Source organism: Ascaphus truei, chromosome 8 (genome assembly GCF_040206685.1).
Source record: "Ascaphus truei isolate aAscTru1 chromosome 8, aAscTru1.hap1, whole genome shotgun sequence".
Classification (NCBI taxonomy): Eukaryota; Metazoa; Chordata; class Amphibia; order Anura; family Ascaphidae; genus Ascaphus; species Ascaphus truei.
In genome coordinates, this window is record NC_134490.1 from 83003436 (window position 1) to 83016675 (window position 13240).

The 13240-nt window shown below is 45.5% G+C and overlaps 1 protein-coding gene and 1 long non-coding RNA gene across 5 annotated transcripts in view; one reads left to right on the plus strand and one right to left on the minus strand.

Moving 5' to 3' along the window:
- The window catches only part of LOC142502066 (uncharacterized), a 65414-nt gene that overhangs the window by 34759 nt on the left and 17415 nt on the right, over nucleotides 1–13240 (minus strand). The window lies entirely within an intron of this gene.
- On the plus strand, nucleotides 1774–12940 carry LOC142502059 (C-signal-like). 2 transcript variants are annotated; one of them, XR_012803634.1, is made up of 5 exons: nucleotides 1774–2232; nucleotides 2739–2950; nucleotides 9742–9780; nucleotides 10977–11154; nucleotides 12605–12733. XR_012803634.1 is itself a non-coding variant. In XM_075612863.1 (3 exons), exons 1-3 carry the CDS (start codon nucleotides 1918–1920, stop codon nucleotides 12831–12833), a joined length of 780 nt encoding a protein of 259 aa, XP_075468978.1. In that variant the 5' UTR covers nucleotides 1822–1917; the 3' UTR covers nucleotides 12834–12940. The 2 variants fall into 2 exon arrangements, 1 of the variants encoding a protein (XP_075468978.1); XM_075612863.1 differs by lacking the exons at nucleotides 2739–2950; nucleotides 9742–9780 and having other exon boundaries at nucleotides 1822–2232; nucleotides 12547–12940.

A 13240-nucleotide genomic window follows, 5' to 3' on the forward strand; every position in this document is an offset into this window, starting at 1 on the left:
GTAGCAGCAAATATCATTATATAAAATACAGTGGTCATATAGGGATAAGAACATCTTTGGGAATACACCATCCCTTTTTTATATCTCTCCAGAACGCAGATGTAGGTTTTAACATGCACAAGTTTGTTTATTACTTTCTCTCACTTTATATAAATAAATAAAATTCAGTCGAGGCTGAGTGCTTAAAGTAGGGACCCTTTGTATTTGTATTTAAAATAAGGACCAAAAATAACGACATTGCTGCCATTCTAAATAGAATTAAAATGATGTTGAATCAGACATACAGTACCACTTATTTGCAAACACACTTCAACCGCTTCACTTGGTATATATAATTTTCAGGAAGCAGGAGTGCGTGTTACCATTTGTGGTGGTGTAGCCCCTCCCTTCTCCACTTTGTCCACTTTGTCTGGTGATAGTGATATCACCACTAGGATACATATACCCAGATAGAATGTTCTAGAATCAGGTTCCTGGAGGAGTAATAGTTGGAGGAGCCTCACTGTATATATTGTAGATCTGTTCCTGTGGGTATATAAGTATTTTATGAAGGATCTGTCTCTGCTTATTCTGTTTTAGTTAGGGCAAGTGTCCCTTCAGATAGTAATCATAGAAATGGCCAAGGTGAAAACAGCTGTTCACATCAAAAGAGGCATATACCCTACAGATGTTTCCAAGAGAGGAATTCTAGGGTGTAACAGGACCAGCCCAACCGGCAGATTCATATCGGTCTCAATACCAGTATGCCAGTGGCAGTTAGACTGCAGAATCGGTACATGGATCTCTTGATAGTGATAAGTAAGCCAGAGAACCCAAGAGGCTCCTTAGTGACAAACACTATGCAAAACGGGGACGGGTCAGCTAAACCAAGTCAGGTGTCAGCACTTCCTTGGGTGTTAAGATGAGGGCACCTAGTGAAGCAGAAGATTATAGTACAACCAATTCAATAATGTGAAGTGACCTGTAAATACACTGCATGTGACATATTAAAAGAACCTTATCAACGGATGTTAACAAAGGTTCATTGTTTGCACTGCAAAAGTTCCTGGCACCCATCCTTTCTCCACCCGGAAATATGCCCAGCTTGTGCAGATCCAGCACCCTGACCAGCTTACATATACTGAGCAAAGCCATGTATATAGTCAGCGCATGTAAACTCCTTAAGAACCGGGCAAGGAGGGTTGCAATGACATGGAGTTAGGGGTGGCAATAATGTACTGTAGTTATAGTATGTTAATACGGCGATACTACACTGATGTACAGTAGTGGTGGTATCAATGTGTGTTTAAACCCATCTTTTTACCACCTCTAAGGTTATTTGGGACCCTTGTCTTCAGTGGCCTATTGTGGTTCCAATAAACAAAATTATAGAACAGACCATGATAACATGTAAAAATATTAGCAATAATAAAACTGCTGAAAATATAATAAAATCGGTTCAATCCCAGATGTGTCTCAAAAGCTGATGGTTATGGAGTTCAAGTATTTTTTTTTTAATTCCATTTATTAAAGATTTTGTTTTTAAACTTTACATACACATAATTACAGAAAACAAATGTTACAGATAACATATGGTATGTACAAAGAGATAATGCAGAATCCCAAGTTCAAAAGCACAGATATCACATTATAATTACAAACAGAAATCAAAATACAAAGATAAAAAGCAGAGTGCAAATAATTTCTGGTTCACCCCCAAAATTATATTTACCTTCATTTACTCAGACGATATGTTGGTGCTTTATAAATAAATGATAATAAAATGAAATACAGGTTTTGTTTCATTGTTTGAATCATTTCAGACATCTTCCAGTGGGTGGCGCTGCATTCCATGTTATGTAAAGGAAATACCATATGGTTTCATAAGCCTTAATAGTCTCGCTCTCTGCTGCTCCACAGTTACATCACAGATACAGTATGTCTGCTCTAGTGCAAGGAGCCAGCAAGGGGATCGGGCTTCATTTCTGCAAGTCCCTTCTATCCAGACACCGGGTCAATGTGATCGCAACGTGCAGGGATCCCGGTACCGCCCCACAGCTTTGTGCCCTAAAGGAGCAATACCCCGGGGCCCTCATTATCCTGAAGCTGGATGTCACCAGCCAAGATGACATCCACAACGCTGCAGAGAGGGTGCAGCTGGACTTCGGCAGTCTGGATCTGTTAATTAATTCCTCGGCCATGCTTCACCCCAGCGGAAAGGGCGAGACGAGCCTGAGGGATGTCTCTGCTGAGGTGGGGTCTCTCACATACAGTATGTAAACGTGATCACTGATTAACCCTGCAGACAGAGGTACTGCTAGCAAACTGTGGTACTGGTCACTTGTATACAGTATTTGGGCGGGGGATTGCACCTCTCACCCAGCTATTGACCCAAGCAGTGATGACATAAGCCCCTCCAATGCAAAAAGAGATCAAGCAAATCTTGGGACCCTGTTTTTTTTTTTTTTTTTTCATGAAATGAAACATAAGAATTAATCCAGCAAACATAACTACTGTACCACTTGTGAGCACATTCACATGCCTCAGACACGTCTGCAACCCTGCCTTTCCCCATTATCTCTTAGCATACAGTGCTTCCAGGGATTCTGGGCAATGCCATGCAAATGAGCACACAGTTTGTCACTGAACATTAATAAGTAAAACATTTTTATTAGTTTGCTTAATTTTATAACCACTGCTTCTTTGGACATCACAAACCCAAAATGTATCATTTGCTCTTTGTACCCTTTGTAACATAGTGGTCGAGGTGGCTTAAAAAATGTGGTACAGCAATGCCTAATTTATCAAGTGGATCAGTGCCAGGGGTCCGGCAGTACCAGTGTGCCCTGGGACTTCCATGTCACTTGATGACTTCCGTTTGGAACAGCTGGCTGCTCTATCTGCACGGTCAGCCCGATCTGCCGCTGAAAACCAAGCCTTTGCCCTTAGTGTACCTGGTACAATGTATAAGGTACATGTATTAAACACTGGGGCAAACCTATCTGTTATGTGCTTTAGAAATCTTTAAACACTATTATGTTTGTTAAATAGGAAAGGTAAAGTGTGTTTTTTTATTTTTAGTCCCTATTTCTTTAAAAGGAAGTTGAACTGTAAGTTTGTATATAAAGAGAGTGCTACTTTTGTGAGTGAAAATATAAAACTAGTGGTAATCTTTAACCACAGGTACAGTGGTTTCCAACCTTTTTTTTGGTTAAGGAACCCTATAATTATATTGCGAAATTCTGAGGAACCCCAACCCTCTCTAATAGCGTCTGAGATCTGATGCATTGTAAGGAACCCCAACCCTCTCTAATAGCGCGTCTGAGATCAGATGCATTGTAAGGAACCCCAACCCCCTCTAATAGCGCGTCTGAGATCAGATGCATTGTAAGGAACCCCAACCCCCTCTAATAGTGCGTCTGAGATCAGATGCATTGTAAGGAACCCCAACCCCCTCTAATAGCGCGTCTGAGATCTGATGCAATGTAAGGAACCCCAACCCTCTCTAATAGCGCGTCTGAGATCTGATGCAATGTAAGGAACCCCAACCCTCTCTAATAGCGTGTCTGACAGCAGATGCATTGTAAATTCTTATGCATTTGGTACAATTTTCAAATGACCTAAAAATTGTAGGGAACCCGTTAGGTATTTCTGGGGAACCCTACGACTCCTAGGAAGCCCTGTCGAAAAAAACACTGAACTAGTACAATAATATATTGGTCACTAGTGCATATTGTGCTTGCAATAATGCAATATTAAGGTCCTCAACAAGTTAAAATGTATTGGCATAGTTGCAGATTTTTCATGACATAATGTTTGGAGAAAACATAAAAATGATGATGAAAAGGGGTTGATGCTCCCACCAAATGAATTGCTATTTAAAAAGGTCAACATAATATATAGTTTGAGATTAATAAGGGGATGGAACAAATCTACTGTGCGTTGCAAACTGCTTATTTAGGGCAAGCAAGTCTTGTTTTAAAATGCGCTTGTGATTGCCTATGTACTAACCTGAAATGTCTTACCTCCGAAGAGGGTGCTGGTATCTCCTGCAGTCTTCAGCTACCTGATCACATGGGCCAATAGGAAGCCGAACCTGATGACATCACGGCTTCCTATTGGCCCGGAACTCTGAAAAGCAGCCATTTAGTGTACCCTGGCGTGGCTACAGGCACCCCCTACGGAGGTAAGTACCTCCAATATCAGGGGGTTCCCAGAGCTGAAAGGAATGGGGTTCAGCTCCAGAGACCCCCTGCTTCAATCCGGCCTGGATTGACTCTTTAGAGCTTATTTTTTGGCACACGAAAATAGACTGCGCTAGACGTACAGATGTTACTAGTATGTACTAAAAATAATGTTTTTGTGTGCCAAGAAAAAGTGAGTTAAATAGTCTGCCAAGTTGAACCTGGCGTAAACCAGAAAAATGATTGGGCACCGAATGGATGTTGGCATCTACCGCGTTGGAGAAAGTACCAACTGCTACCTCCTCACCGAATGCCTTCGCTGGGTCCTGGAGAGAGTAAGGGGGTGGTTCCTTACCGCTCCGCTGGATCCGGGTGGTCGCGGGGTCTTCCGGTCTAGCCGCAGGTACAGCCGTTGCCTTGCTGGGAGCTGCCACGTGCATGGCGCTGATCCGGGCTCACCAGCGCTTGCCGTGTGGGCGTCTTGCCTGCTCAGCACGGCAGGTAGGTGTGTCTTTTTCCACAGGCTCGATGGGGCGATACGCCAGGTGGCACTGCTACGATCGTCGTCAGACAAGGGTAGGGACACCTCCTCAGGGCACAGGCACCGGAGCATCTCCGTTCACTGGCGGCAATAAGCAGGCAGCGGTATAGCTCCTGCGCCACCAGCGATAGTAGCCCCTCCTCACCCTGTGCAGTCACATTACCTGGTGGTTCTGGTCGCTCTGTTCCCGGCTCTGGAACCGATTCCGGAACCGGGGCACACGGGCCCCCTGGAGGGTCCGCTAGGGCACACGGGCCCACTGGAGCATCCGCATCCCAGGTCTCTGTGTAGGCCGCACCGATCGGTGTGACGGCCCGGTCTTCCTTCTTTATTGGGTCGGATGGCATTAGTACTGCAGGCCTCATTTAGAAAGTCCCACACTGTGCACAGGTGGCAGTTGGGCTGGCGTCTCCACCAGGGAAGTTGCATTGCGGACATAAGCATTTTACAAAGCACTTGCCGCCCACCTCCACCACCAGGAAGCCCCCTGGTAGCCGATATTTAGTGATCTTGCACTCAGCCATGGTAATAGTCTGGGTAGCAAAATTTAGCAGCACTGTAGCTGAAGCTCCAGTCTGCTTGCTAGCTTCGAGGAACTGAAGGTGGGGCAGCTCGCATCCGGCTCCTCCCTCATTGTAGACGGTCTATGTTGATTGTTTCTCACAGTGTCCCCTCCCTCTGGTGGAGTCAAGAGCAGGGGCACACTGTAGAAGGGCATGACTTTGGCTCCACGCTGAGCCAATCACAGCGGGTTGGTGCGGCTTCAGCTTTTTCGCCGAGCTCTTGCAGAAAAAGGCTTGCAACCCTTTTGCAAACACCATGCAGTCTCCATTTTCATCGGGAACCGCCATTTTGGATCGCAATTTCTGTCAGGTCCATCCCCTTTCACTGGAACCACCATTTTGAGTAGAATAAAGTGCCTTACTGTGCTGTCCCCTTGATTTTGGCGGGAACCCGCGCTCCTTCAGCTGCAGCAACACATGGTAGCTGACTAGCTGAGCATCAATATACCCCAGGCTAGGAAAAACTCCCTCCAATATGCTGCACACGATAACAGTCCATTATGAGTACTGTGGCTCCCTGTGCATCAACGACTAGTGATAAAGTGATAGCTCCTCCAGCATAGGTTCACGGACCCTGCGATTCAGGCACCCCTCCTCAGACACTACCTATCATTATGTTATGCCACCCTGCTTATGGCCCTGACATTGCAGACCCTTTCCAGAAGTTTCTGGGGCCCTGCCAAACAAAACACCCCCTCCAGGCATCCTACACCTATCAGTCCTCAGGGTGACTCAGAAAACAGCAATAGCCATCTGATTCAGCACAGTTTGCCCTTCAGGTTAGCATAGGCTGCAGCTCCCTGTCGTGAAAGTTGGACCCCTGTTATAGTATGCAGGAGTCCCCTAGAGCTACACCCAGCCTCCCATCCTTCTGCAGTACTCACATTGGAAGCATACTTGTGTTCCTTCCGTTCTGCTTAGCTGAAAGCCTGTCCTGTTGAGTATCTCAGCAGTGCCTCCAAATGTAATGGTGTTTCCCCCATCCTCTGGGAGATTCCCCTGTTACCAGGTGTGTAGTGCTGGATACCTGTTGGTGCTGGATACCTGTTGGTTCACAGGATGCGGAGTCATCCACCGGTGGTGTTGGGGACATCAGGACAGGCTTCTGGGGTAGCTGACTGGTCTTTATCTCATGGTGATCAGCGCCTCCATCTGCTGCAGGCTCCAGGGATGTGGAGACAATCCCTGCAGTAGGACTTACTCTACTCCCCCCAGATAGATTGCACACCAGGCAGGAGTATATATTGTGACGGGAGACGTGCTTAATAACACATTTATATTTCGTGGGTCCTGATTGAGCAGAACAGGTTGAGCAAAATAAACTGAGATTTATTCCCTTGATAGGCAAACACACGACAACTGCAGAATAAACTTAATAATTACACTCACGGGTAGAGAAACAGGATAAGGTCCAGAAAGGTGCAAAGCACCAGGAGATTGTCTTTTAAAATGTAGTCCTTTTGCAAGGGCACAAATTGCCAGCCCCAATCCTTCTGTGAATGTGCAAAGTCTTTTCTGGTTCTTTATGGGTTCGGTCTGGATCCCCAGGGCTAACGAAATCCTGAAGCAGGGCAAGTTTCCTTGTTGCAATGTTTTTTAACCCCTTGCGTTCTGGAATCGTAGCCGCTGTACTTAGGTCTTATCCACTTGAAGAAATCAGGTAACAACAGCAGGAACACCACAGGAATAACAGCAGGAACAACACAGGAATAACACAGGAATGAGAGGTACAGGCCTTTTTAAGGACAAGGGCCTGTGAAGTGTTACATTAGCCTCATCCCATTGGCAAGGAATTATCTTCCTCCTATCAGAACCTGCCAGGTCACATGGGCAAATCCTACAGCCAGCTCAGGTAACTCTGAGCATGCTCAGTAAGCAGCTTGGTAGCACTGCTGAGTAAAAAGGGGCCACTCATTTCTGGGGACGCAATGTCTGGAGTTTGGTCCCAAGGTGTGAAATATCCAGGCTGAGTAACAGGACCTGCTACTCAGAAACATCCTGATTAAGTGACACTTTAAGAATCTGGAGTCTTTCATCTACTAGACCCATCGGCATCTCCCAACCGGGGGGGTCTTTCATCTATGCATAACATTTGTTCCCTAATGCCTTACAAAGGCAGGCAGAAAAAAAATAGCATCCTGCCGGTACATGTTAACTGCAACAGAAGGCACTTTATCAAAAATGTATGTTTCCCTTATGACAAAGTTATATTTTTAATATGTGTGTACTGGGGGGGGGGGGGGGGGGGTTGCACATAAAAAATCAGGGTGCTGGCTCACTCCGTTCCTAAATTAGCAGTCTTAAAAGGGGAACAGCATATAAAATTAACCCCTTCATCCCCAATATGAAATAGGGGTAACCAGCCGAGCCCACTGCCTTTATTAATGCGCTGATTACCCCCAATTTCGCCACATATATGAACAACTAGAACACTTTATTCTTCTCTCAGCATATGAACAACATACACTGGATCTGCATTCACAGCTCTCTGCCTCCAGCCTTAGGCTGAGGACCCGCTGCGGTCGGCGGCGCGCGCGGCCTGTGCGCTTGGGCCACCAGCCCCTTAACTGTAGTCTGGTGGTCCCCACTGCCTCCTTCCGACGTGGCTCACTATGTGCTGTGACGCGTCAGCCGGCCGGAGCTACAAGGCTCTGGTGATCAGAAGCGCTGACGCGTCACGTGGTACGCGAGTAAGCCAATGAGGAGGGAAGGAGGGGAACTACGGGAGGCGGCTTGGGAGGGAAGTGTGCCTGTGTGTGTATCAGTGTGCAAAATGTACCGCAAAGTAGATGGCCCGATCTATCCCTTTCCTCCCGGACCCACAGCCCCCCCTCAAGCGGACCCTCAACCTCTGCTCCATCAACCACAACCTCCTCCACCCCTCTCCCTGGACTCAATGGCCGCACCCCTTCGACCCGTTTTGGCCACGACTCCCCCCCCCCACCCCGAAAAAAGTTTGCCACAGATCGCGGTATAATGACTTGCACGTGCCGCCGGCAAGCAAGGCGGACGCATACAGCGTTGCCTTAGCCTTAGGAGGGTCCTCGACATGCACCCCTGGCCAAGGGCACCAAGGGCAGTCCTTGCTCTTCCCTGACTCCCTAATAGAGTGAGGGGTAAGGTAATCACTCCTCACTCCCCCTAAGGGGAGGGGACAGAAGGTGCCAGTGCTCAGTACACCACTGTGTGACTACCAGTCTCTCTCAGGGGGAGAGACACTGCCTAAATGTAGGTGTGCAGCCCCGTAAGTACCGGGGAGGAAGGTCCATGGTCTGAGCCCAGGATTGGGCATAACACAGGCCTTGGCCCGCCTCCTCCCCTGTCAATCAAGGAAGCTGCCTTCTGTGGGGAAAATCCCTGGATTGGTCCTGACACTGCCCACACTGTTACCAGTGTTTACATGTCAGGGATGGCACATTAGTAGCCAAGCCAGGCATGGCTACACTATTATTCCATGTGACGTGGGAGCTTTAAACTTTAAAGCCCAGTTAGCTCAGCCGAAGCATCTAGCCGCACTGTAACAAGGACGTTTCACTGTTTGAGAGAAACGGCCTCCAAATCCAGCAGCGTGCTGGTTAATTGCACACAGGCAATCAACCAGACTCCACCTGGCTGATTAGGACTCTGAGAAAAGCCTGATGTGAGAAACAGGAGAGGGATTCCTTAGTTCACAATTGGGCTGACACAGGAGAGCAGAGAAGCCTGCACACAGACACTGTCTTGAGCACAAAGGCTGTGCTGAGATCAAGACATCCAGACACCCATATTTCCTGGATACAGAGGACCCAGGAACCTGCCAGAGACTGACATGGAGGGCCACCTGCTTAAGGTACCTCCTGAGACTTTGGGGTGATAGACTGGTAATGGGAATATCCCTCCAGTCCTGCAGATAGGGTCTGGGGAAGTAAGTTAGCCCTTACAAATGGATAGGGATTTGTTATTTAGTTGTTTTTGTATATTTTGCCTGGATAAAGGAACAGGCACAATAAAGCTGGGATTTAATTTCTCCATTAAATATACCTCTGCACACATATATTTCAGACTATGGAGGTAAGTATCTCCAGAAGCAGGGGGTACCTGGAGCTGAAATAATGGGGTTTAGCTCCGGTAACCCCTTGCTTCAAACCTGGGTACAAAAATTAAAAGATTCATTAGTTGGTTTGATTATTTAATGGGGGTAATAACGTCTGCTACATCGGAGAGGGAGAGCAGAGCCACTGCTCAAAGAGCAAGATGATTCTGGCGCAGCAACCAAGGAGTGGGTCCCAAACAAAGAAGGTTAAAAATATTACTTTATTGATCCATCTAAAAAAGTGGAGGCACTAACCCTCCTACGCGTTTCGTGTTTCCAAAAAAACACTTTATCTCCTTGATAACCTTTTTAACCTTCTTTGTTTGGGACCCACTCCTTGGTTGCTGCGCCAGAATCATCTTGCTCTTTATGTTTACCTTTATGTTTACCTCTTCACTCCAGGCTGCACGCCTTCCAGGACATCAGGATTAACAGATTTCAGTGAGTACTTTTTCAATTCATGATTGCTACATGTGAGTCCAGGGACCATCCCAATGAGGGTTTGATGGTTTTTTTTTAGCCCTACACTTTACCCTTCAGGGTACATTGGCCCATCTGGGGACTTTACTACCTTCAAGCAGTTTGCATCCTTATCCTAGTCCTGTGCTATGAATATATCAATATGTTTAATGGATGCAATATTGAAGCGCCTTTGTCACTTGGAAATGAGACTCCACTGCTCAAAGAAACAGAATTATCTCTTGGTGACAAATTGCATAGTGTTTTGCATGTGCTGGTGGACAATGTTTGAGGCGATACCGTATTGGTAAGGGGGTGTGCAGAAGTATACAGTTTATTTATGTTTTTAAAGCTGCAATGCACTAGCATTGGTACATTTTGAAGTAGCAGAGGCACTATAAGAATATACACCCTGGCACCGACTAGGACCCAAAAAGTAATTTTGTTGTGCACACGGAGAAGGCATCGTTCCCTTTTGCTGCCCAACTACCAATTAGAGAAGCTAAGGAAGTATTCTATTGTATATGGACAGTGCAGGAGAAGCCCATGGTGAGTCGGTGGAAGGGTGGTTTCCCACCTTGCAGGGCACTGCTTAACTCCTTGATAGCACATTAATTGGATATGATCAATCTGGCACTCATGGGGTTAAGATCTGCACCGTCCTCTGTATCAGCAGAATTAATCCTATAAAATAGCATATTTCAGGGATTCTACAGCTGTTTGTAATAAGGGGAAGAAAACGCTGAAATTTCCATCCATGCCAGCGATAAAAAATGTTTTTCTCTGACTGCCAAAAAAATTAGGGATGTCCTCCCTATAACCCCCTTAATTACTAGATGGGCTCTGACAGCCTATTCCTTGGGTGCTGCCTCGGTGGCCAACTGGCTCTTAGTATTAGGGGGTTATTCAACTTACGCCAAAGAGCTCTCCTGATTTGGTGAAGGTGAGATTCTCCCTACTACTCCCCAGACTCTCTCCTCCACCGCTCCCCCGGCGGAGGTACAGCAAGGGGGGGAGGTGTTATTAAAGTTTTGCCCCCAAAAAAGGGAGCCACGCTTAGACCGTATTATATGCGGATCTGCGTTGTAGTGGATTGCAATATAACGGGGTTGAGCTGTAATAACTCCTGTTTTTCTTCTGTCAGATGAACATAACTTGTTTGTGTTCTTGTTTTTCAGGGTCTTTCAGTGACACTTGCTACAAACACCATTGGGCCCTTGATGATGGCTAAATATTTTGCCCCTTTGCTGATGAAAGGAACAGGGGCATTTGGAGCACAGTGTTCTGACAAGTCCAGACAGCACAGTGCCATACTTGTTAATATGACTGCTAAAGTAGGCTCTATAGGTGACAATGGTAAGGACAATGGACATATAAATGAAAATAGCTTTTTTTTTAATGAAGTTGTAATATATATATATATATATGTGTGTGTAAAGAAAAAACAAAAGGCGCAAACCACTGACCACCATTTTGTTTTTTCTTTACCCTTCTATATATTTGAATTGTGTGTTTTCCTTACATTGTGGCAGCATCCACTTATACACAGGTTACTGTTTGTTAGTTATATTTGCGCACCTTTCTTTTTTCATATATATATATATATATATATATATATATATATATATATACAGGTCTCGACAAATGCACTCGCCCGCCTCGCCTGGGGCCAGTGCATTTTGCCCGCTGTCGTGTTACTGGCGTCGGGGTGCTGCGGCAGGATGCAGCGTCTCCCAGCATTTTCCAGCATCTCTGTCAAACTTCAGTGTCTCACCCTGCATCTCCCGTTGAAATGGTCGCGCGGCGTCAAATGACGCCATGTTGCCATGACAACGAGACACTACGTGACGACTGTCTGACTGTGAGTGGTTTGACTGGCGTTGCATCTAATCCCATGATGTGCTTAAAAGAGGTGTGAACAGCAGAGCATTTGCTTATAAGGGTTCCATGTAAAAATTAATTTCAGGCAAAAGGTGACACATTGTGTGCCCATTTGCATGTCATTTCCCAGAATCTCTTGCTGCAGTGGAAGCACTGTGTGCTAGGTCATAATGGGGAAAGGCAGGGTTGCAGACCTGTCTCAGACATGTAAATGTGCTCACAAGTGATATTCTTTATTGGATATATGCTAACGGTGGAAGTTTTTTGTCGCCTTTTTCACCCACCATAACTTAAAATATGTGTGTGTGTATGTATATATATATATATATATATATATGTGTATGTATATATATATATATATATATATATATATATATATATATATATATATATATATAATTTAAATGGGGAAATAGCTTTATTTATGTCAATTATTTGTAGATAATTCGAAACCTCTTATATTTTCACATGGCATTATATTATTTATAACATTGCAGCAGTTTTCAAACTATGGGGTCCCTAGAACTACGGTGTTCAGAGCCTCCCTATTCAGAAGAAGCCACTAGCCCATTTTTTCCGGTGGCTGTAAAGCTTCCTTCATGACATCATTGGGAACCCTTGGCTTGTTGGCATCTTTCTTGTTGACAACAATTTGTTTCCATCCAGGGATGGACAGAGTTTCCACTGTAATAGACTGATGTCCAGACTTGTGGTGGGTTTAATATGTCTGTCTTGTTTGCTTTATCCCACAATGATTTATCTTTGATGGAATTCTATGTGTATGCAGATTCTTAATGTACACATGTTTTTAATGCATGTATTTGTTAGTCGTTTGCGAATGGACTAGTAATAAATGTATGCTTCAAGTCTTAGGTGGGTGGTATGGCTACCGAATGTCTAAAGCTGCCCTAAATATGGCCACCAGGAACCTCTCTGTTGAACTAGGAAGAGGACAAAGCAAAGTCATCTGTGTTTCTCTGCATCCTGGCACTGTGGACACTGACCTGTCAAGACCTTATCACAAGAATGTCCCCACAAAGAAATTGTTCTCTCCAGAGCACTCCGTCAATTGTCTCATGCACATCATTGAAAATCTCAGCATAGCGAAAACGGGAAAGTGTTTTTCATGGGATGGATCTGAACTACCTTGGTGAATATCCATTGTTAAGCTGTGTGTATCTGTGACATATTAAATTAGTAGTGCACTTTACTTCTCTTCAATTCAGTCTAGTTCATTTTAACCGCTTTAAGGCCTCGTTCAGGGTGCCAGCTGCAGGAGTTGGAGGGAGGGCGGCAGAGCGGCAGTTTGCTGGGCGATCTGTGTTTATCCCCCAGCAGACTTTTCAGCGTTGAGGAGGGGGCGGGGTTACACACGGCAGGTTAAGTATCGAGGTTGCAGTCATGAAAATCATTCTCAAGAATGATTTCATTGGCTGCCTAGGTCCCTGTGACACTGCTGCAGCTCCAAAAAACGAAATTTTCGTTTATTGAAACTGTAGCCAGCGTCAACTCTGTACTTCGGAGACAGGGCGGTTGCTACCCTGACAACCAATATTCAATT